The sequence below is a fragment of the Anolis carolinensis genome, chromosome 2 (assembly GCF_035594765.1).
Source record: "Anolis carolinensis isolate JA03-04 chromosome 2, rAnoCar3.1.pri, whole genome shotgun sequence".
Lineage (NCBI taxonomy): Eukaryota > Metazoa > Chordata > Lepidosauria > Squamata > Dactyloidae > Anolis > Anolis carolinensis.
The window spans coordinates 153283960-153309538 of NC_085842.1; the positions used below are offsets into that span (position 1 = coordinate 153283960).

General features: G+C 42.0%; 1 protein-coding gene across 1 annotated transcript; it reads right to left on the reverse strand.

Moving 5' to 3' along the window:
• Positions 1-13898: 13898 nt before the first annotated feature.
• sox9 (SRY-box transcription factor 9) lies at positions 13899-24132 on the reverse strand. Its single transcript, XM_003224669.4, has 3 exons — positions 23018-24132; positions 18248-18501; positions 13899-17200 (listed from the first exon to the last, which is right to left on the reverse strand). Exons 1-3 carry the CDS (start codon positions 23524-23526, stop codon positions 16383-16385), a joined length of 1581 nt encoding a protein of 526 aa, XP_003224717.2. The 5' UTR covers positions 23527-24132; the 3' UTR covers positions 13899-16382.
• Positions 24133-25579: the final 1447 nt, after the last annotated feature.

The window sequence follows — 25579 nt, forward strand, 5'->3', positions numbered from 1 at the left end:
TTGAAAATAGAATAAAAAATTATTTTCTTAAAACAGGCAAATGATTACTTCAGAGAAGTACATTAGCGTAAACGGTTACAAACGTTCTTCAACTTAACGTAGTTGTATGTTTCAGATTATTTCACTTAGTTTCAAACGGTTCCAACCAACCAATCTATCTATTGTCACAAAAACCCTCACTCTATTTGCTGAGAATAGTCACGCGTTCCCCTGGGTTGTTAATTAACTCTAACTTAGAGTCCTTCTATTAACCAGCCCAGTAGTGAGAGTCAATCCCTTGAGTTATCTTCCTCTCAAGAGATCCAAACTGCCTGACCTAGCCTGTCAGTTTCCACAGCTTTCAGTTCTCTCTCACACACCCCCTCCAAACTGCTCTTTCCTCTCCAAACTCCAAAACCGAACTCTCTCTGGAGCTCTTTTTTCTCTCTGCACTCTAAGACTTGGTTCCTCCCATCTACTCTGGTTGGCCAATCCTAGGAGTCTCTCTCTAAGCTCCTCCCTCTTTCTAACCACACTCAAAATGGCTGCCTGGCATTCCTCAACAAAATGGAGGCTTGCCTCACTCACTGTTACCCAGGCTTCATCCCAGGCCTAATAGGTAAGGTTCACTACAGGTGGGATATAAAGCAAAGAAACAAAAAAAGTTGTTGGCAAAGTGCATGGGTGCTTCCTTGGTTATTCAGAAAAGGCTGAAAATTAGATGGTTGCAAATATCTCCATAGAAATCATGGGTAGAAGGATATCCCCAAATACCTAGTGTAACTTTGCACTGAAATCTGAAATGTGGTATAGGTTGAGTGTCCTTTATCCAAAATGTTTGGGACACAAAGTGTTTTGGATGTGGGGATACCTGTATTTGAATGTACCGTTAGCCCTCTACATTTATATATATATTTAATTTTGTGGATATGTTTATTCATGGATTTGATTAATATAATTTCTCTAGGACTCTCTGGGACTCTCTAGGGACCTCATCACATTAGCCTTGGGCTCCATCCTAGGATGTTTTCGGGATGGAGCCAGGACGGAGATCGCTGGAGCCGATCACATGATGCAGGGCTACTTCTGGTGAGGCTCCATCTTGGCTCTGTACTGGAAGTATCCTAGGACAGAGCCCAGAGAACACGGAAGGCTTTCTGTGTTCTCATTAGTTAGAATGAGGCCAGCGTGGAGGTAAGCCCAGCGACAATGCTTTTCCTCATGTAATGGGAAAGCGGCGATGCACATGATGTAGGGCATGGGTGATGGTTTCCTCCGCTGCCCCACAGATTCACCATGCTGCCCAGAGAATCCCCCCACTGTCACCTGGCTTAAGCACCTCAATGTGATGAAGTCCTAAGTCTTCTTATACAACTCTGTTGCTAATTTTGGCAGTTAACCACATTGGATGATCTAGAGATTCCTAGAGAGGTCTTCTCTAAGGTTTAAAATTAGTTTTTTTAATTCACAGTTTTTCCACTTTCATGGGGATCCTGTGCCCCTAACCCCAGTGAATATGAAGGACTGACCGTATGTATATAATGAGATACATTGAAAATGAGACCCAAGTCTAAACACAAAATTTATTTGTTTCATAAATATCTAATACACATAGACTGGATGTCTGTTTATACACAGAATTTTAATGATTTCTACATGAAACAAAGTTTGTGTTTATTGAACCACCAGAAAGCAAAGGTGTTACTATTTTAGCCATTCATGTGGACAATTTTAGAGTATTTGTTTTAGTTTTTGAATTTGAGATAAGTAATGCACCATCTGTATCTATATGATCCAAAATAGATTGAGTGCTATCACTCCCTTTCGGCCTGCCCTGTTATATTGCTCTTTGGATTTTGTGTTGTACTGTATATGATTCTTTATTGTATTGTTGTAATTGTATTATGATATGTTGTTTTTATATTGTGTTATATTGTATTTTTCCCGGGCATGGCCCCATGTAAGCCGCCCCGAGTCCCCATTGGGGAGATGGTGGCGGGGTATAAATAAAGTTTTATTATTATTATTATTATTTCATCTCTCATAAAAAGAGATGTGAATCTTGCTCATAATAACATCCAATAACCACCAAGTGAGGCTTCGTTTCCAACAGAAATCTGAACTGAAGGACTACAAATTCATCAATAGCTTAGAGTGAAGGCAGGAAGTTATTATATTCCATGCAAAGTACAAGGTGTTGGTTTGATCTTTAAAGCCATACATGGTTTGGGTCCAGGTTACCTACAGGATTACATTTTCCTGTACAATCTGCCCTGAACACTTAGATCCTTTGGGGGGCAGCTACTCCAACCAGCCAGAATCCGACTGGCGACCGTCACCCAGAGGACTTTTCATTGTCCGCCCCAAGACGGTGGAATGATCTGCTAGAAGAGCTCTAACAACTAAATGAGTTGTCAGAATATAAAACCCATATAATAATCATCATCATCATCTTTATTTATATCCTGACCCATCTCCCCAAACATAAATAAATACAATAAGTAATATGTACAAAATAAAATAACAAATCACTGTAAAAGGGGAAACAAAACAAAATAGGAAAATTAAACAATAAACAGTATAAAAACATTAGATTAAAACACCGTGGTTCCAATAATAAGTTAAATTAAAGCCAAAGTATCTGAATCAGCATATATCCATAGAACACTAAGACATAAACCTCGTCCACATTATTTATTTATTTATTTATTTATTTATTTGTTGCATCATTTATACCCCGCCCTTCTTACCCATCAGGGAACTCAGGGCGGCTTACAATATAAATTACCTATATCAGACAAGTTGCCATCACATTTAAAAATTCATTTAAATTAAAATTACATTAAGAAAACCTGCATTAAAAATACATAATTATAGAAATATAAATATACATTCAAGGTGCGCTTCAAGTCAAGGTGAAGTCAATCATTGAGTTGTATAGTGTCATTTCTGCTGCTACTCCTGCTTAAAAGCCTGGTCCCATAACCACGTTTTTGTTCTTTTCCAGAAGAATAGGAGGGAGGGAGCCTGTATTTATTTGGGAGGGTGTTCCATAGGCGGGGGGGCTGTATTTATTTGCAGTATTTATATTCTGCCCTTCTCACCACGAAGGGGACTCAGGGCAGATCACAATGCACACAATGCACACAATGCAGACACAAAGACAATTTAACCTTCTCCAGCTTCCAGCTTCCTGAGGGTATGCTCGATTCTGGCCACAGGGGGAGCAGCTGCTTCATCATCCACTGTGACACCAATACTTCCTCATTCCAAACGCTGCTGGATGATTTTTTTTATGGTGTCGTAAATTAGTTAAAAGATATTAATCTAATCATTTTCAAAGGCCTGTTTAAACAGCCAGGTCTTCAAGTCCTTCTTAAATGTTGTGAGGGAGGTTGCTTGTCTGATCTCCCTGGGGAGGGCGTTCCAGAGCCGGGGGGGGGCACTATTGAGAAGGCCCTCTTCCTCGTCCCCACCAGCCTTGCTTGCGATGGGAGTGGGATCAAGAGGAAGGCCTCCCCAGCTGATCTTAACACCTGAACAAGTTCATAAAGGGAGATGAGGTCACATAAATAGGCTTATCTAAAGACCTATCTCTTCTGGCAGACCTACCCAGCCAGTTTTCATTTTAAACTTTATTTTAATATGCATTTTATAGAAATATGATTTAATATGTGTGTGTATATATATATATATATACACACACACACACACACACACACACACACACACACACACATATATAGAATCTATACAATGATTATGTGTTTTAACTATGTTGTAACACTCAAGCCACGAGGAGAGGCGGGTAAGAAATAACAACAACAACAACTTGCAAAATAGGTGTTCATAGTCAAACTCATGGTCTAATGAATGTGAAGAGAGAAGTGGGAAAAGTCTGAATGTTAAGTGTGATGCAAGAGAAGAATGGGTATGGAAAAACAAACAAGAAGCTACTCAAAATGAAAACTGTGCCAAAACTTCTATAGAATAACAGGCAAACTTGATTTATAATCCTGCAAAGTATAAACATGCACATTTTTAAAATTCTAATAGATATTCCATTTTTAACGTTTGCCCTTTTGGAGCCACTGTATTTGCGTGTGTGATGCAGCACAGGACCTGGGGATGTTTCATCTAAATCTTACACCCATCCAATAGCTATTTCCTTCATACAGGGCAAATGAGGAATAATATCAAGCACCCGCCCCATTTTCCAAATAACAGTTTAGACATGGAAAAGTACAATTCTGCAAGGTCCTGTGCTATTTCCTGCACCAGACTAGCAGTCCCACCTGGCTTCATGTGTCGAGAGACCTGCCAATTTTGCCCAGCCTCCTCAATCCTTTGTGCTCCAGATGTATTGAACTACAGTGGTCTTACTGGAGCTATGATTCTTCAAACCTGGAGGACACCTGGTTAGAGAAGGCTGTCTTAGGGTGCATCTAATCCTATAGAATCCTGGTTGTTGTAGCTTTAACAGGTCATTGGCCTTCACTGCCAAGGAGTTTTGGTGCCTCACCAAATTACAATTCCTAGGATTCCATAGCATTGAGCCATGATGTCAAACTGCATTAATTCTATGATGTAGATGCACCCTTAAATATCTCATGATGTGTTTCTTCTTGAGCTTTGCAGTTTGTTCGTGGTTCTGATCTTTTTCAGAGATTCTAATTTGTACTTTACTCAGTTTCAGAAGCAGCACTGGAATCCCATTTGTTGATTTTCCAGCTGAAAGGAGTAAGTTAATTTTAAACTGTCCACTGAAGCTTTAAAACTCCTGTCCAACCTTATTATTAGCAGCTTAAAATTTATGGAGTGAGACTCTACTTGCTGATAGCCCTTTGGTGGTCAAGAAACTCAGCATAATTAGTCTCCAAACCAAGGGGGCTGGGAGCCTAATTTAACACTTATAGCATCCATTTCAAAGCAACTTTGAGGCCAGTTATGAAATATCGAGAGGGATAAATTGTGTGAATTGTGCTGGAGGGACCTGAGTTCAAGTTCACTTTGTGTAACCAATGTACACTTTATCCAGATGAGAAGTCTAACTGTCTCTTATCTTTTTTTATTAAATGAAAACAGCAATGGAACACTGTGATCAGAGAAATAGCAACTAAGGACACATGCCTTACACTTCATTTTACAGCTGGGTAGCTGGTGTCCACTTCATAACCAGCCCCTTAATTGTGTCCTGTGAACATATTTGGTTAACTGAAAGTCTCCATTGTGAAAGATGAGAGAGCTGCATCATCATTTTTTTTGTTAGTGAGCACAATGGTGCTGAATTGGATTTGCTGCAGTGCAGCCAAAGGCTGAAGGTTATTTTGGGTGGTGGTGTGAATGGGAAGAAATGAGGTAAGAGAATGAAGATGAGAGGAAGAGATTGCCTTCTTTGATAACTGCAGCATTACATTCCTGGTTTGGTGTCCCTTGGATGCCAGCATGTATGAAAAAGCAGTCAACAAGCTTGGGTGGGGCTTATCAGATCAATGGCTCTGCCCATGTGGTTGTATCACTCACATTCAGCACCCTTTCACAGCATCATGACATATCATGAGATAGTGGCTCTGTTGAAACTGAGCCTGGAAGTGCTCTAGAAACAAATATTGCTGCTGCTAATTGTAGTCAGATGCAAAGTAGTGTCTGAGAGTAGACTCGCTGGTAGTAATACTTTTATGCTTCTGAAGACATGATCCAGGGTCAAGACTTTATTGTGCATCATGGTGGAGTGCAGATTCGAATCCAGGTTTTTCTGGTCTTCATAAGGTTCTATCAGGGATGCCCAAGGCTTGTTTTTGCCTGAGGTAAAGTATGAATTAGTTTCCTTTCCCCCCATATACAAAAGTTGACTACATTGCAACCCTCATCCATACCTGAATTATGGGTAAATATTCATCTACCTGAATCCACCAAAACATCTCCTTTCAGAATTTTCTAGGTGTTCCAGGTGATTTTGTAGTTTGCTTTGACTGGAAGCTACCACAGTCACACCGGAAGACTTTTTTTATTCATAGGAAGTTTCTAGTGCTTTCAGGGCAACTTTATGGTAATTTTGGCAGAATTCATTCATTTCAATGGGGTTTGCTATTATCCACCATTTCCTGCTTCCACAATAAGTTTTCAGGAACATATCCCCATAGGTACTGGGGTCATACTATAGTTTGAATTTCACTTCTATACTGTGATCTCTCATCGTTTAGAGGGAAACTTCAGGAGATTTGAATAGAACAGGTTTTGGGACGTACATAGCTCTGTCCTTCAATGAAAAGAAATTGCCAGAGAATTCAGGAGAGATATTCAGGGAACTCATGCTGCTGCATCCCAGCTTCTACAACTTGAAACAGTGGCCCTACAAGGCCACATCTTAATCTAATTTAACATTCAGTCTTCTCCATCATATCGGCTCGTGATGTGTCACCACCAATATATCACCACCACAGCAACTGCATCATTACAACAAATAACAATTACTAAAATTGACAATACATGCTATCTGAGTTGCTAAAATTGTATTATAAGCCCTTACATGCACTTTTGTAACCTCGCAGTATATCACACTGATAAATACCTATCAGCCAAAGAGATTTAGTATCAAATTGTGAACTATGATTGTCAGCAGATAGTTCTGGACTGTGCATTGGAAGTGTCTCTCAAAAGCTATGACTTTGAAAGCCTATCAGCAATATTTGCCAAATCGAGACTTGATTTTCCAACGGTTTGTGTTTCCAGACAAAAGGGCCAAGTTTGCAGACGTGTTGAATACACAGCAGCAGTATTCAGCAAATTTAGTGTGTTAATTAGTGCAGGTTTTTTTTAAGGAATTCAAAATTGCTGGCAGTCTTTTGACAATGAGATCATAGATCAGATCCAAATGAAGAAACTTCTTTCTTCCTTTAAAAGTTTTTTTTTTAAATTCTAGGTGCAAACAAAAATGTTTTCAGAAAGTAGAACTTGGCCAGGGTAACCTTAATTACAAGGATAAGTAGAAAATATAAATGTAATGTTGCAAAAGTTAGGGTTTATGCGTTGTGCTCTTATTGTTATTTCTCCTTTCTACAGGTCTTTTGCATTTTACCCAGCAGTGCCATATCCAACTTCAAACCCCAGGATCCTATAAAATGGAACCAAGGAAATTAAAGAAAAAGGATAACACTTACTTTATAGTATGAAATGGCTCCTGTCCTGTCCCATCCCTCTAGGTTTCTTATTATCTATCCAGTTCAGATCATACTACCAACTCTATATTCACAAAAAAGAATTTCCAAGGGAAAGCATTTCTTAGTTTGGTAGCATACATGCATGCACACATACTCAGAGTCTTGTTTCACCCTAAAGTAGGGTTTGGGAAAGCCATGTTAAGAAAATGATTAGTTGGAGATAACTAGAATTGTAATTTTACTTTAAAAATAGATGAACATCACACATGCCTCCAGATGTTATTGGACTGCAACTCCCAGCATTTTTGGCCATTGCCTATGATGGCTGGGACTGCTGAGATTTGCCATCTAGCAATATTGGGAGGATTATATGATTCTTCCTCATTTCCTTTTTTGTTAAAAATTCTGAATTTACAAGCCACTGGCTTGTGGTATGAAATGTGTTGTCCTTACCTGTTGACTCAACACTCACAATATAATATGGAGTTGACACACATGGTAAACCAGCTATGTGATATTTCTCCTCTACTGTTTAGTGAAGATATATCTCTTTAAATATCAGTAGATAAGTCACTCTGCAATGAGAATGAAGGTATCTGTTAAGTTGCATTATGACTGTAATTAACTATACCCTTGCTCTTAGTAATAGGAATTAATTCCAGGTATAATATTTGTAACTAGTTACTTCCAAGTTCTGCCTTAAACTGCCACAATTTGAATGTTGCATAGATGTCAATGGTCTAGAAACCACTTCATAAAATGCATGAAGATTAGACCACAAGGCATAGTCAATTTCACTTCCAATTAAGTTTCTCAACTCCAAAAGTTCATCCATGTCATTAATCCCAGCTTTGAGAAGGCAGTTCACCAGCCTCAACCTGATGGAGGGATGTGGCTTCACCTTACCTGCACCGTTGGGCCAGTTGTCTGCTTGAATAGCTAAGAGGCAAAGGGAATCCACATCCTTCTGCCAGGCCAAGGCTAGCACAGTTCCCAATTGGCCCCTTGACTAGTTTACATGTACGATTGTAATGTGTCATCAAATCTAATGCGCACCCGAATTTTGGTGACGTAATGCACATTAGACTCATGTCTAATATGATAATATACTTTCGAAGTATAGAAAATGCTGTGTGTGTTTGTGTTTACGTGTGTGTGTGTGTGTGTGTGTGTGTGTGTGTGAGAATTACAATACCCAAGAGTCCACCAGATAGCATGGGCAGTCAGTAAATTTGAGTACACAGTAGTGAGAGCATATAGTGGAAGGAAGAGCATTATTGTGGTCATCAGATAAGCAGTACTTGCAGCTTAAGGAATGTAAAACTAGTATATATAGATGCTGCTTGGTCTAAGATATACCTGATTCCCCTCGCATTGGTAGTGTGGATGCAATTTTAGTCTTTTTTCATCACTGATGCTCTTGAAATTTTACCATAGTAGGACTGACTCCACTCATAATTTATCCTAGTATAATACATCACTTCAATTTTCAAGGTATGCACTGCAAAAAAAGGTTTGTTGTCCAATGTAAATTGTGGCTTCCTCTTGCCTATTGGCTGTTCTGCTGTCTATCTTGGAATAGCCAACAGGCAAAGGGAAGCCGTGCCCCTCCATTGGCTGAGGCTGACAAATCACCATCCTTGGCCTTATGAAGTAGTGCAGTTAGGTTTACACACAAAATTCAAACGCACCATCAAATCAAATGCACACCTTACTCTTGGCTATGTAATTTAGCCCAAAAAGGTGAGATTAGATTCAAATAAATATGGCATTTTCACTGACCTCCACCAAGTGTATTTGCATTCTGAAGACATGCCAACTATTTTTTTCAACAAGCTATCTGAGATGGCTACAGAATGACAGATGGTAAGCAGAAGTGTCTTTGCATTGTAAGGCAAATATGTAGCTTAAGGACACTGCAGAACAGGTGTTTTCCTCCAGATTTTTGAGGGCTGGAACATAAACCCATTCTCAGCAGGGAACTTCTTTAGTGCATCTATGGGTCCTTTCAGACAGGCCAAAATCCAAATCCCAGTTCTGCTCGGGATGGAGGCCATGCAGAAGCCCCACACCCCGGGTATTTACGGGGGTGTGGTGTGTGTGGGGGGTGGGTGGGAGGAGTGGCTACATGCCCTCTCAGGTCAAACAAAGTCAACCCAGGAGGACATCTAGCTAACACCCAGCCCTCCCCCCCCCCTGTTTCCACTCTAAGCTTACAGGAGGGGTCTGGCTGTGTCAGTAAGCTTCTGATGCATCAAACCAACATGTCAGGAGCTATGGAGAGGGGATTTTCCATGTCAGAAGACTAATCTGAGGGGGCAGAGGACACAGCTAGGCCCCTCTGTTAAGTTTACAGGGGAAATGGGAAGCTGGGAGGGGAGGATGGGGTGCTATCCTTTGGTCTCTTAGAACCCAAAAAACTGGGTTGGCAATGGCGATTGAAGTCCAGGATCATGGAAAGTGGTCCTGAGAGTCAGTCCCCACAGGCCCAACACCTGAACAGATCTGGACCTTGCTGTAAGCTCCGGATCTTTTCCAGTGTTTTTTTAATCCAGAATAAATCAGGAAATCCCAGTTTACTCTGGATTAATAGGGATAAACCTGAGCCATCGTTTCATAGAATCACAGAGTTGGAAGAGACCTCATGGGCCATCCAGTTCAACCCCCTGCCAAGAAGCAGGAAAATCACATTCAAAGCACCCCCGACAGATGGCCATTCAGCCTCTGCTTAAAAGCTGCCAAAGAAGGAGCCTCCACCACACTCTGGGCAGAGAGTTACACTGCAGAACAGCTCTCACATTTAGGAAGTTTTTTCTAATGTTCAGGTGGAATCTCCTTTCCTGTAGTTTGAAGCCATTGTTTTGCATCTTAGTCTCCAGAGCAGCAAAAATCAAGCTTGCTCCCTCCTCCCTATGACTTCCCCTCACATATTTATACATCGCCATCATATCTCCTCTCAGCCTTCTCATCTGCAGCTCTGCTCTTTCAGCCACTCCTCATAGAGCTTGTTATCCAGATCCTTTTTAGTTGCTCTCCTCTGGACACATTCCAGCCTGTCAACATCTCCCTTAAATTGTGGTGCCCAGAATTGGACACAGTATTCCAAGTGTGGTCTGACCAAGGCAGAATGGAGGGATACTATGACTTCCCTGGATCTAGACACTCTACTCCTATTTATGCAGGCCAAAATCCTATTGGCTTTTTAAGGCACTGCATCACATTGTTGGCTCATGTTTAACTTGTCCACGAGGACTCCCAAGATTTTTTTCACACGTACTACTGTCAAGCTAGGCATCTCCCATTCTGTATCTTTGCATTTTATTTATTTTATCCCATGGCAAAATGCTATGGAATCATGGGAGTTGCTGATTTACTTTAACCTTTTCTGTCAGAGTGCTGGTGCCTCACCAAACTACAACTTTCAGGACTCTATAGCATTGAGCTATGGTAGTCAAAATGCTATAGAACTGCATTAATTCAATAGTGTAGATGCATCTGGAGTGATCACTTCAGGTTGCACATGCTGAGGATCAGTTCCAGCAGTCTTTTAGCTTATTTCCTAAACTTGCTGCTTTTTTCCTTCTGTTGCATTGCAGAGTAACATATAAAGTAAGACCTGCCCTGGTCCCCCTAACACAGGCATGGGCAAACTTCAGCCCTCCAGGTGTTTTGGACTACAACTCTGGCTGTAAGGAATTGTTGGAGTTGAAGTCCAAAACACCGGGGGGGGGGGCAATGTTTGCCCATGCTTGCCCTAACCTATGTCATTTGCTGATTCAGGTGTGATGGAGGATATCACTTCATCACCAGTTGAATATTCACTCAGCTAATGTACATCAGCTAGCGTGTGGGCCTTCATCTCGTCCTTTGTCACTAGCAACACATACCTTGGTTGAGCTGTCACTGGCTCTAACAAATAACCCGAGAAAATGTATACAGATGGTGTAGTGGATCTCAAGAGAGCAGGAGATATTAGGATCATTCTTGGGAGTGGGAAGAATTTTCAACTGGCCCCAACATTCATTCCCATTTCCACCAGTCCTTTTGCATCCTTTCTCTTCCAGCATGTGTAGTTTTTCATTTTACTCCTCTGAATGTTATACACATTTGTCCAAAACTCTCATTGATCCCAGCTTTCTTTAAAATCAAAATAAGGGCACAAACCTGAAAAGCATAAACAAACCGCACTATGCAATAGCAAACACCAAATTAAGCAGTATGGAAATATAAATCTAGTGCACGCACAAACATACACCATCAATCCTAGATCGTTGCCTTCCATACTTAACATGGAAACATTCACTTTTGTTGTTGATGATGATTATATTTCTTCACCTGCTGTTGTTAATTTGTGGACAGAAAGGCCATGTGACTGAACTAGTATTCTCCAATGCTTGACTGGTACTGACAGCAGGGGCCACATCCTGGTTTTGTACCTCATAACTACGTGTGGCGTGTGGCACATGCAAAAGAGAGATAGAGGTAATGCTAATGCAAAGGAGAACAGAGAAGTTCTGGTTTGAAACACAGAGGTTTGGGGAATGATTTCATCTGTTTGTTTTGCTAGAGGGGACCTGAGAGTCAATATGATCTTGAAAAGCTCCCCAACTGATTCATGCCAAAGTCAACAGTCTATTTCACATCCTTCCTCCATCCTTCAGGCTTGAATCACCTTTGACAAGTGTGCACATGACCTGCCCATTTTTTTCTTTCCCAGGCCACAACTTGGCATAAACATAGATATTCAGATGTCCACGGAAATCATTGTTCAAAGTGTGCCTAAACTATGCCAGATTATATCCTCATTCCTGATTTAGTTCATCTATATATTGGCCTTAACAAGTAAAACAACATGTAGATTGTTGCGCCAGTTATTATGGCATAAACTTTCATGAATTCAGTATGGCATTGCAGTTTGAAAATTAGATTACAGACTGGAAACCAGGATTTGAATCACTGCTCAGCCATGAAACCCATTGCGTGACCTTGGGCAAGTCACACTTTCTCAGCCTCTGAGGAATGCAATGCCAAATCCTTCTGAACAAATCTTGCCAAGATAGCCGTGATAGGTTTGCCTTAGGGTCACTGTAGGTCAGAAGCTACTTGAGGTCACACAACTGAAAGCTTTCAGGCACAGATCACTTTATTAGATGCAACTAATGAAGGGCAAGTTTTTCGCCCTGCAAAATACACGAATGGCTACTTCTCTAAGAAATGTAATCTTATTGCACAAATGGGAAAGACGACGCAAGGCAATGATGTAATCCAGTGGGGTTCAACCTGCGGCCCATAGGCCGCATGCGGCCCACCAATTCATTTTTGTTGGCCTTTGCCCTTCTTACTGGAAAAATGTTTTAATTATGTAATTAAATATTAATATTTAAATTATGTAATTCAATACTAATTATGTAATTTGTTTTCTTTCTGGAATGTCTCTGGCCCTCACATTCCTATGCTAAAGTTTGATTGGCCCTCGGGTAACTAAAGGTTGGGCCACACTGATGTAATCAAACATCATATGGCTTTTACACAAAGTGGAATCAAGATTTCAAGGCCTAGGTCTTCTATTGCAGGGCGTTTTAGATTTTCTCCACTCATGACTCCTTTCCACCAGAGAAATTTTTTCACAACCCATTATATAGGTATATATATATATATAGAAATCAAACATTTAGTGATAAATTCATATTTGCAAGGCTTGCTAAATAGGCTGATTTTCCTTTTTTTCTGAGTACAGCTGAAGCATTCTCTACAGAGTTCACATAAACATGGCACATTGTTGCTAATACATTTGTGTAAACGTTCAGTAACCTTTCACTGTTGGTCAAATTTTCCATGACCCCAACATTGAGCTATGGGGGAGTCAGGACAGTCAGTTTTAAGAAGCTGTGTTCTACTAGACCACTGTAATGGCTACTATCTGACTTTCTATTGTTACCATCATGTTTGCTTATTGTTTCCATTCTACTTCCAGATATGAAACAGTTATTAAAACTTCTAACTTCCTTCTAAAATTCGACAGTAGAGGGAAATGTGTCTGTTTGAAAAGGCTATCTCCAAGTGAAAAGTTATGTGTAAGAGTACCTGACAGATTTTTAAAGGTAAGGATACTTCACAAGAGAGGAATGGGGTGATTGACTCTATTGCTTCAAAAATACCCTCTCTAATGTGGCTTTACTCTCAAATCAATCAGGTTTTCAGAAAATAATTTCTTGCACCTGTATTATCTGTACAATATACAGCTGATTTGCTATCAAGTGGCCATTTAATGGAGATTAGCTCTACAAATGGCAGGTGTGAAAGAATCATAGGGCCATCCACTTCAATCTCATTTTGCCATGCAGGAAAACAGAAAGTACTCCTGACAGATGGCCATCCAGCCTCAGTATAAAAACCTCCTAAAGAGATCCACTATACTTCCATGCATCATATTCCACTGTTGTATAGCTCTTCCTGTCAGGAGGTTCTTCTGAAAGTTTCCAGAAAGAAATGAAATGGGTGGCCATCTCTCCATAAAGGGGAGCCCATCATTGAAAACAGATTCATCAGTTATAGGCAACTGGGCTACTGTGTGAACTAGGGGGAATCTGAGTACTGAGAAATGCAAATCTGTTGGATCAATAGGCTAACATGGACAAACAGTGGTGACTGAATAGATGTACAAATTGTTATATCCTTACCAAAAGAGGGAACATGATATGTGATACGTTTGCTTCAGCAATAGATACTGTAATTCAATAAGCCCAATTTCACTTAAAGTTTAATACAATGTATATTTATTGTAAACAATAATATACAAAAAGATAAGTTTTACAAATAACCAAAGGGATTTGCAAACAAAATGACACACACACACAAAAATCCTTACCTAAAACTGATTTTTAAAAGGACAGGTCTTTTAAGTTACAGAAATATTTTTTAAAGATATTTTTCAATAGAGAAATAGAAAAGATACCATATTATAAGAGTGCTTTAAGATTTTCATCTACTGAATTCTCTACAAAACTGTTAACAAGTATATCTTTTTTTAGAAAAAAAAGTTGGCTATCTTTTTTTAAAAAAAATAGCAATCCATAACTGTTCAGCCACAGCTTTGCTGATGTTAGTTTCTCTGCCCCAACCTCCCTCTTAAATCAAACAGCAGAAAGAAGTGGAAGGCTAGCAGGGCACATTAGGAGATATCCATCAAGAAATTCTGGGTTGCAGCTTCACTTCATTTCTTTGGGGTTTTCAAGAAACAAGAATAAAAAAGCCCTATGAAAATGTGCAAACCCCATAGAAAAGAAGCTTTCCAGAGCAGCAAAGTGTGATGATTGTACCCATGTGTTGCTTCAATTGGACACATGAAGACCTGGATTACAAAGATGTTTGAATGGAGCGGAGACACCTTGAGGTACCAGAGTGAGCTGTATTACTTCAGTTGATACAGTAATTTTTAAAATGTCCATCCTCTGTATATATATTTTAAAAAGGAGAAGTACAAAGGATTTTTTTCTTTTAAAACACACACACATACACCTAGAGATCATTTCAAAATGGTGTCCCCATCTTTAATGGTGCAGACAATTCTCCCTTCCTGTTACCTCCTCCTTCTGCTGCATGTGTAGACAGACTTAGGTCCAGTTCATGAGTCGAGAAGCACCAAGGCAGAAAACAATGCAAATGACTCAGTGATACACTACTTTTGCAATCTTGTATTTATACAGAGAGAAATTGAAGGGAACAGGGGAAGCTTTCCAGTTTATTCTTTAAACATTAAGAAAAGGAAAGAAAGGAAAACAAAAGGAAGCAGATGTATTTGTACAAACCTAAGACACATTTTGGAGGAATAATAATAATAACAATAATAATAATAAAATATAAAAAAATTAAAAGAACAAGAGAGATAAATAAAAAACAGGTTATTGATTTAGACCATAATTTAAAGATTAGGCACCATATACCTTCTGTGTAAGACTCTTCAATTTCTGCTTACATTACATGACCTTGTGATGTGGGAGAGAGGAAATGGAAGAAACACTCCTGATTAAAAACCTCTTTTTTCACAAAATAAATATATATATTTCATTTCCCCCCCAAAAAAGGGTCACCAATGAAGTTTCCTAAAGGCAGTATCTCCCCCTGCATTCTCACCATCACACTTACAATAGACCCAGGAATAGAAAATCTAGTTTACAATGGGATTTGTAGGAAAGGTGGATTTTAGACTAGGAAACTTTCCCTCACACAGAGGAGCTCATGTCAGAAGCCAAGGAAGGCTCTGTTTCTGTGCATGTGTGTGAGGGAATACTGGCATGTGGCTTTATAATTGGGTGCTGGTGGCTGCCAAGAATATAAAACTATTTTTTAAAAAGCTTCAGACCTTCAAACTGACTCTTCTCCTTTAGAGACTCATATTTTCCCTCTTGGCAATGAGGAAAATCATTGTGCAAGTCTCTTGGAAGCTATCACAGGGTTGTTCTTTAAGGCTTTTTATGAATGTTACATTAAGGCTCAAGGTGTTATTTCTTTTAAAAAAATCTCCCAAAATATATTTTACTTCCAAGCTAGAAAAATAATGTCTCTTTCCATATCCACATCATCACACTGAGCAAGTGACCACCGGTTAGTGAGGAAATATTCCCCCCTTGTTTTGTGGACTTCATGCGTGCATTTTTTGCTCTCTACAAGCAAAAGACTATATAAAAAATACCTTTGACAGCAAGAAGAAGGGCTAAGGCATATTGTTTTGTTAAGTACTGTTTAACTATCAAAAGCAAATGAAGGAACATTGTTTTTTTTTAAAAAGTATGTCTAAAAACATGAAGTAAAATTACTTGTAAATCCCCTCAAATTGGTAACGAATCATACACAGTACATACTAAAATATTTAAAATAGAGAAGATTCCTCACAGAGGAATGTTTTGACTCTTGTCTCGTTTTTATCTTTTTTTATATTTTTAGTTATCGTTAAAAAAAAACAAACACCAAGTCCAGATCTAGGCAAACTTTGCTTGAAGAAGAAGAAAGTAGAAATTGCCTTCAAATTAAGTTTTAAGTCATCAAATGAATCTTCATTTTTTGAGCAAAACAGTCTGGCAAATTTCGAAAGGATGCGGTAGTGCACGAGGCATTCTAGATTTTTTTTCTCTTTCCTCCACCTTCCCGTTCACATGTTCATTTGCTGTTAGCATTTCTTTTCTTTTTCCTTTCCTTTCTAAAACTGTTCTAAGTCTGAGGAAGTTTTCACCATGGTTCAAACCCTCAGGGCCTGGTGAGCTGGGTATAGACTGGCTGTTCCCAGTGCTGGGGGCTGTGGGTTTGGGGGATGGATGGCACCCCAGTAGTGTCTGCAATGGGTGTGTACATGGGCCGCTGGGTGGGGTTCATGTACGTGAAGGTGGAGTAGAGGCCGGAGCCCTGACTGGCGGCATGGCTGTAGTAGGAATTGGAGCTCTGATGGTCTGTGTAGTCATACTGTGAGCGCGTGATGGTGGGGTAGGAGGAGCCATAGTGCTGGAGGTTGAAGGAGCTGTAGCTCATCTGTTGGGGGGAATGCTGCTGCTGCTCACTGTAATGGCTGGGGCTGAGCTGTTCGGTCTTGATGTGTGTCCTCTGCTGTGGAGGCTGCCCTGGCTCGCTGCTCAGAGTGGTCAGCGTATGGGCCTGTGGCTGTGGAGGTTGCTGAGCTTGGGACGGTGGCGGCTGTGAGGATGGGGGCGGCTGCTGTGTGGGTGGCTGCTTGGACATCCAGACATGCCCAGGACCAGTGGGAGTTGCGGTCGTGCTGCTGATCCCATAACTGCCAGTGTAGGTGACTTGTCCAGGCTGACCATGGGTGGCTGGGACACCTGGATGGCCATTGGGTGGGAGGTACTGGTCAAACTCGTTGACATCAAAGGTCTCAATGTTGGAGATGACGTCACTGCTGAGTTCGCCAATGTCCACATCACGGAAGTCGATGTGAGGTGGCTGCCTGCCCCCTTCTTGCAGTGGGCGGCCTTCCCGCTTGAGGTCCTGCTTCCCAGTCTGGACGTCAGTTTTAGGGGTGGTGGGAGGAGTAGGAGGCCCTTGAGACTGCCCTATTGGTGATACAAAGGAAAAGTACATGTTTATAGTAGACGTCTGCTACCTTTTCCACCTCTGGAATCAAACTGCAGGCAAACCACACCTGGCCCTATCTCTTCCTACTGATACAAGTACAAAGAGAATGACATAAAGCAATGCAAATCTAACAGTGGCCATTTTTAATCAGCCAGAGGTGTTGTATTAACAGTGATAGCAAGGTTAATGGTTAATTTAGGCTGGAAGTGAATAAATGAGAGGCTGGGAAGGGATTAAAAAGATCACAATTGAAAGTAGGCAGTTAGTTGCTTGGCAATAAACCAAGATTTTATTTTATTTTTTAATCAGAGAAGAACTATTTTTAAGCTACAGGAAATGATAACACTATTTAACAAAATTTGAAACATGTTCTGTTCCTGGTTTGAAAGTGTTATTTCCTGTTTTAATTGTGCAGTATTTTCTTTGAAAGTAGTTGCTATACTCCAGAAACTTCGTTTTTGTGGTTGCCACAAGCTATGTTAAATTGGTTGAGACCCGATCAGTTATTCATTGAAAAACTATAGCAAAATGTGCTGCAGAATGTCTTTTAAAAGTTTTTACAGTTTAATCATTTTTATGATAGAACCAATTAGGAAATGGTGTTTATAACCCAGGGACAAAACTTGTGTTACATAGTGTGGTAAAATAAAAAGGAGAAGCAAAACTGCTCACAGAAATGGTTTGTCAAGCAGTGAAACAGATTTTAATGTTACCATCTTAGAGAAAGGCAAATATTTTTTATTATACTCTTTGTAAATTATATTTTGTGCTGATGTCTCTTCACATCATTTTCCCACAAAAGATACATTCTCAGTTATGGTGAATTTTTGAAAACATGTTCCATACATATGTGCCTTGCACCTATAGTTTTCTGTACTCTCTATGATGTCCAAAGATGCATGTTATTGATAGATCATCTGGTTAACTGCTAATCGTGCTGTACTATTCAGCTCTTTTTGTGTGTCTGCCTGCAAGAATTCTCATTTTCTTTTGCAAACAGTGACTTTGGAAGATGATGCACTTACCAGAATGTTCTCCGGGGGAATGCACTTCACTCATGCTGGAAGAAGACTGGGGCGAATCTGCCTGCAAGGCCTTGAAGATAGCGTTAGGAGAGATGTGGGTTTGCTCAGAGCCTTCCTCCTGCTCAGCCTGCCCGTTCTTGACCGACTTTCTCCTTCGGGGCTGGTATTTGTAGTCTGGATGGTCCTTTTTATGCTGCACCCTCAGCCGCTCAGCCTCTTCGACAAAAGGACGTTTCTCACTCTCGTTTAATAACCTGAGCAAGACACAGAAAGACAAGAAAGGCCCCATGGTTATTTAGTTGATTTTTTTACAACTAAGACTAGGATCTCTAGTGCATACAACTTAAGCCATATTTGTATTGAAGGGACAAATCGGTAAGGAACACTAAACCAGGCAGTTGTAAGAGATTCACAATATGTGCAAAATGAGCTCATAGTCCTATGCAGCTCAAGATTCACATACTGATGTGAAAGTACGACATGCTGTCAAAATGCCAAAGAGCCAGATTGAACCTGGCAGGGCTATGCTGCCTTTAAACACACTGCTATCCTAGCATCACTTGTCCTTTTAGAGGCAGTAAGGAAATTTCCCAGGGAAGATCAGGGCATTGTCAGGAAAGGGACCTCTGATCCCCACTGATTCATCATAACCCATTTAAGATCCCTTTCAGTCTTCCAGTCTCTCCCAGAGGAATCTAGTTGGCAGTTTTGGTGGCCAACAAATTATGACATGGCAAACAAAGTAAGATGGAAACCCAAACAAAATAAAGCAAGAAGTCAAGGCAGGGGTTTTCCTCCACTTTCTCCCTTAAGCAGAATTCAGTCAGAGATGCCCCCACCCCATCCTAGTCAAGACCCATGAATGTAAATTCAATAACAGATGAGGTAACAGACACCTTGGATGGTTCATGTTCCTGCACATTATGCCTAAATGCAACAAAATACTCTGCTTCACTTACAAGCGGGGCTTAGCTTTCTTTCTCCCCACCCTTTTGTGTTTTGCAAGTCACAAGCATCAGCTGCAGCCAGGTGACTCACTTTCTCTTATCCCGCCCACCGCTCCCCATTTCCACTGGCACCATGCAGTAGCAAGTCACCCTTTCTATCCTGCCTCCTTTTGATTCATCCATGTCAGGTTTATGCCAACTATCATCACACCCTTTGTGTGCCTGACTATATTTTGTTCCCAAGAAAGGTGCAATTTGTGTGAGGGCTTCTGGTTTCCCAGTGGGATTGCAATATTGCTTCTTTCTTTTTTCTCAAAATGAAGTTTTGCATATCACCTCCATAAATATTGCTTCATCATTTCACTACACTCGTTTTTTCCTGGTTTGGTTTCTTATCTGCAGAACCAAATCAGGTCCTTTGTGTCTTCTATCCCAATCTAATATAAATAGCAGAAAATACAAACATATTTTCCAAACCTGTAGTGATATCCAAATTTCTGATTCAGATAGATTTTACCAGTATCACTTTGTCTCTAAAGCAGTGGTTCTCAACCTAGGGTCCCCAGATGTTTTTGGCCTTCAACTCCCAGAAAGTCTAACAGCTGGTTAACTGGCTGGGATTTCTGGGAGTTGTAGGCCAAAAATATTGGGGGACCCTAGGTTGAGAACCACTGCTCTAAAGTCTTCCTGGATATTTTGGGAGATTTATGTACAAGTGCTATATAATTAAATATTTTAAAGGCACCTGATCCCATCTGAATTTAAAAGCTAAGCAGGATCAGTCCGGGTTAGTACTTGGATGGGAAACTTCAAATAACAGGTGTCGTAAGCTATATTTTAGAGAAACAGTCAAAACCACTTTTGAGTATTCCTTGCCAAATAAACCCTGTGCCATTCATGGGGTCCCCACAAATTGGCAGGCAACTTAAAGACACACACACACACACATACTGTACATGGACTGCATACTAAATGCTCTCTCTCATCCTTTCCTCCAAAGTCTCACAGGCCTCTTTTACACCACAGAATCATAGTGCTATTTTCCAACTTTAAATGTAATTGTTTCATCTTGAGGAATCCTGGGATTTGCAGTATATGTGTGTATTTTTATGGGGGGTGGGGAGGAGTGATCTTTCTCAGCCAGAGCGCAATATGAGTGTTATCAATCTGGAGCCTCTGCTATCATGAGAAGCAGCTATAATCTGAACTTACTTCTGGGTGGATGAGTGCAGACTCCTTTCCTCACCTCTCGCCTCCTTGCTAATGTGGTCTCTCCTGCCCAATAACACAGGGATGTGCAGTGCCTACTGTGCTTCCATTCACACTGAGTCGTCGAAATGTTTCTGGGGGAGCGGGGGCAGTGGCCATCCATCCATGTCAAAGGACTGCACAGAAGCTAAGGAGCAGAGTCCACACTGTAGCATCATTGCACCATGATCCCATTCTGACTGCCACAATAACATCCTTGGGAACCCCATGCAGTTTAGGGAGAGGAGTCCCAAATACTAAATAACAGGGAACTCGAGTATCTCCCTAAACTTCAAAGCTCATGGGGAATCTGAGGGCTGTATGTGCCTTTCTACTTAGCAGTGGTTTACAACATTGGGCCCTACAGGTGTGTGGGACTTCAGCTTCCAAAATTCCTGACAGTTGGCCAAACTGCTTGGGGCGTCTGGAAGCTGAAGTCCCAAACACCCAAAGGACCTAAGGTTGGGAACCACCACTAACTAGGCAGTCATTGCCTTCTGATTCTGCTTGGTCTAGTGCGAAAGACATCTGAGGCAATCTTGGGACCCTCTTTCACTTCAATATCCATCCCTGGGTGCATCTACATTGTAGAATGAATACAGTTTGACACTACTTTAACTGCCATGGCTCAATGCTATGGAATCCTGGGAGTTATAATTTGGTGAGACACCTGCCTTCTCTAGCAGATAAGGCTAAAGACCTCATGTTTCCATACATGCCAGTTCAAGTGGTGTCAAACTGTTACTTCAATGCTCAGCCCTCCTTAAGTTGTTGGGAATGCAATTCCTAGTACTCCTCACTAGCAGAGCCAATGGTCACAAACATTGAAAGATAAGGTCATAATAATGGCCATAGCGAAGACAAGTACTGTCAAAGTGTGTTAATTCTACAGTGTGGGTGCACAACCTTGGAGGGCTCTTCAGTGTGGGCACATTCCCTCTCCCACTTCCTCTCATTCCTCTTCCAATCTCACCCACAGGGTTTGCTGAGCTCGATGTGCCATAGCAACCACTAATTCTAGATCAGAGTTTTCCAAACTCTGTGTCACAGCATGTTAGTGTGTTGGATGCAGGGTGTAAGTGTGCTGCACGAATGTACGGGAAACCTCTGAGTCGATGTAAAAGAGGCATCCAATTGTATATGTTTAAAAGATATAAATGAAAGGTTTCCATGAGATATGCTGTGTCTCCATACATTTTACTATTACAATGAATGTATGCATCTTTTTCTCTTAGGAGAGATGAGTTTATCCTCCAATTTGCTAGTAAACCTGCATTACTGGGTCGTGAAATGTCTAAAAACATGTTTGGAAAGCTCTGCTATAGAGTGAGTGAGAATGGGCAGCCCTAGAGTGCTCCTCACCTTCCCATTCCACCCCCCTCCAGTTTGCTGAGGCAGTTAAAGTGCTGTCAAAGCATGTGAATTCAAAAGTGAGTGCACTTCCCACTCCATGCTCTCCTTCCTCCCCTAAAAGGCTCACCTCCAGAGTTTGCTGGGCAGCTTGCTGCGCTCCATGAGCCATGCTACTTGAAATCAGCTTGAAAGCATGTCAGTTCTGCAGCATGGGATGACTCTAGAGCAGTGGTTCTCAACCTGTGGGTCCCTAGGTATTTTGTCCTACAACTCCCAGAAATCTCAGCCAGTTTACCAGTTTTTGGTATTTCTGGGAGTTGAAGGCCAAAATACCTGGGGACCCGCAGGTAGAGAACCACTCATCTAGAGGGCTCCCCCCCCCCCCCCCAAGACAATCCTGGGTCTCTCTCCCACTCCCATCTCCATCCCTGGTCTGCTGGGTGCAACTACAACACAGAGTGAATAATAATAATAATAATAATAATAATAATAATAATAATAATAATAATAATAATAACAATCACTTTATTCTTATACTCTGCCTCCAACTCCCCAAGGTCTCTGGCAGCTTATATATGGCACAAAGTGCCTAAGACAAAGCATAGAATAGTACAATAGTACTATACAACAAAATAAAACTATAGTATATAAAAATAACAATTTAAAATTCAGAACAGCACCCAGTGACCTATGGTGACAACAACTGTAAGACATGGCCAAACTGTAAACAAGGCAAGGGAGTGGGATAGTTCAAAACGTGAGTAAGGAACCGGGCATGGGATAGAAGTGCAGTACTGTGCCCTTGATTGCAGACCATTGGGGCTAGACCTTCTCAAAGGCTCGTTTAAACAGGTCTTCAGAATACAGTTTGACCCCACTCCAACTGCCATGGCTCAATGCTATGGAACCCTGGGAGTTGTAAGGCTGGTGAGACACTAGCCTTCTTTAGCAGAGAAAAAGCTAAAGACGTTCTAAAACAGGCATGGGCAAACTTGGGCCCTCCAGGTGTTTCGGACTTCAACTCCCACCATTCCTAACAGCCTCGGGCCCTTCCTTTCCCCCCTCAGCCGCTTAAGCGGAAAAGGAAGGGACCTGTGGCTGTTAGGAATGGTGGGAGTTGATGTCCGAAACACCTGGAGGGCCTAAGTTTGCCCATGCCTGCCCTAAAACTACAGGGAGGGAGGGAGGGAGGGAGGGCCCAATCCCGCCGCCGGCGCCTCACCTCCAGAGCTTGCCCAGGGTCTTGCTGAGCTCGGCGTTGTGGAGGTGCGGGTACTGGTCGGCCAGCTTCCTCCGGGCGGCCTGGGCCCAGACCATGAAGGCGTTCATGGGCCGCTTGACGTGGGGCTTGTTCTTGCTGGCGCCGTTGACGCGGACGGGCATGGGCACCAGGGTCCAGTCGTAGCCCTTCAGCACCTGCGAGACGGCCTCCCGGATGCAGACGGGGAACTTGTCCTCCTCGCCGCCGCCTCCGCCGCCTCCAACGCCGCCGGCCTCCTTCTTCATCTCCGCGTCGCCGCTCTTGGCGAAGGCGCCTCCGTCGCCGAGGCGGGGAGGGCGGCCCCCGTGGCTGCTGCTGCCGCTGCCCTCGGCGTCGGAGCCGGATCCCGAGGGGCAGGGCGAGCCCGAGGAAGAGGCTTCCTCGTCGGAGAGGGCCGGGCTGGGCGCGCCCGCCGAGAGCGCCTTCTCCTGCTCGTCGGACATCTTGAGGAAAGGGTCCAGGAGATTCATGCGAGGAGAGAGAGGGAGGGAGGCAGGCAGAGGAGGAGGAGGAGAGGGGGTCGAGCCGGAGGGGCGGCGGGGAAGCGAGGAAACAAAACAAAAAGGGAGAATAATGAACGGGCGAGGGAAGAAGACGCCGTTAGGAGCAGGAGCCGTCACAGCGCGGCATGGAAGGAGGCGCCGGGAAAGAGAGAGTCGAGCGGGGAAGACTCGGCCAACCCTGGAGCTCAAGAGATGCGCATCGAAACCCGCAGCTCTCTCCTCGCTCTCTCTCTTGTTCTCACTTGGCCCTTTCCCCAAAGTCCCTCCAAGTTTGGGGTGATCGTTTTCTCCCCTCTTCCAAAAGTCTCCCTCAACTTGAGGCTCTCTTTTTGTCCCTTGGAGGAAAGAAAGGAGAAGGGTGTTTTGGAAAATTATTATTCCCGCGGCTTTCTCTCGTGAAGACTTGCTCTTCACTCCTTTCCAAAAGTTCCTTCTCCCAAGTTTGGAGTGGAAAGGAGAAGAAAAGTCTGGCTTTTTTCTTCTTCCTCCTCTTCTTTCCCTTCACAACCCTTCTCTTCACATCAACCCCTCGGTCCCAAGCTCGGCTCTCCTCCGTCTCTCGCCTCTCTTTAATAAATACTCTCCTCGGCTATTTCACCTTAGAAAATCCCAGCCAATGGCGGCTCTGCTTCCCCAAGGCTGGCAAGGCCAGGATTGGCTGGAAAGTTTTTTCTAATTTTTAACTCCCCCCGCCCTCCCCGATCCCTTCAAAAGTTTGGGAAGGAGGGGGATAAATGAGCTCAAAAAAAGAGGAGGGAGCGAGAAAGAGAGAAAGGAGGGGGGAAAGAGAAAGTTTGTCGCGCGTTAGACTTCCAAACGCTTCTTGTCCCTCCCGAGTCCATTTCTCTTTCTTTCCTATGTTGATCTGAGCAAATTGCTCTTTGACTCTTTCAGAGTAAAGAGCACCAAATCTCTTGAAAGCTAATATTACACGGCCCCTTTTTCCCCCAGGAAGGGGAAAGGGGGACACATAGAACTTTTCTGCTCTTTTCTGCCTCTCCCTCCATCCTTGTCAAAGCCAGTCCCTGATTTGAGTGAATCGTCTATTATTATTCTAAGGGAGGGTTTGTTTTGCTTTTGCTCATCCCAGTTCTCTAGCCATCCTGAAGAATGCCAAAGAGGAGGCAACACAAGGGTGTTATTTACATGGAAAGAAGCATTTAGGGGTCTTAGATTGCACTATGTAACACGATGTATTTTCCTGGGTTCTAAACGTCATTTTCACAGATATCTAAACCCCACTTGCCTAGTTCCTAACAACTCAGAACCTCTGAGGATGCCTGCTATAGATGTGGGCGAAACATCAGGAGAGAATGCTTCTGGAACATGGCCATACAGCCCAGAAAATTCACAGAAACCCAATGTCATTTCCTATATGATTCTGTCATAAAAAAATGGAAAACAGTTTATTCAACTACAAAAACTTTGTTTTTGAGGGACATCCTGCAACACATTTTGCTATAGTTTTTCAATGAATATCTCATTGAGTCTGATCCAGCTAATTTCAAAGCAAGTACCACACAATTAAACAAGAAATTTCAAACAAGGAACATAACATCTTTCAAATTTTGTTATATAGTGTTGTATATCTTCAAGCCACCTCCTTTCAAGGCAAACTAAAATGCCCATGTTGTGAACATAAGAGACCCGATCAAGACAGATTTAGGATCCAGAATGCCTTATATATCTCCAAACCGCCTCCTTTCACAACTAAAGTTGGATCTATACTGACATATAGTTCAGTTTATAGTTTGCAGTATAGATCCAGCCTATGATGCTCATCTTTTGAAGGTAAGGGACAAAGGTCAAGATGGATTGCTATTTTTTTTCAGTGACTGCCATACCCTTCCCCTCAGTATATGTCTTGTTACAGTAACATGCATTGAAACATGTGATGTTTTGACTTAGTATGTCAACAATGTATGTCAGGTATTTTTGGGTTAGATTTCCATCCTGACTTCAAGTTTGGGTGTACGCGCCATTGAATCCAAAAGAATTAATTTCCCAATAAATTCACCAT

Excerpts from the sequence above, each read along its gene's own strand:
- sox9 (XM_003224669.4), bottom strand. The coding sequence starts at position 23,526 with ATGAATCTCCTGGACCCTTTCCTCAAGATGTCCGACGAGCAGGAGAAG. Across the intron at positions 18,502-23,017 it reads ACCCTGGGCAAGCTCTGGAG|GTTATTAAACGAGAGTGAGA; the intron begins GTGAGGCGCCGG and ends TGTCTTGCTCAG. Across the intron at positions 17,201-18,247 it reads TTCCCCCGGAGAACATTCTG|GGCAGTCTCAAGGGCCTCCT; the intron begins GTAAGTGCATCA and ends TATCACCAATAG.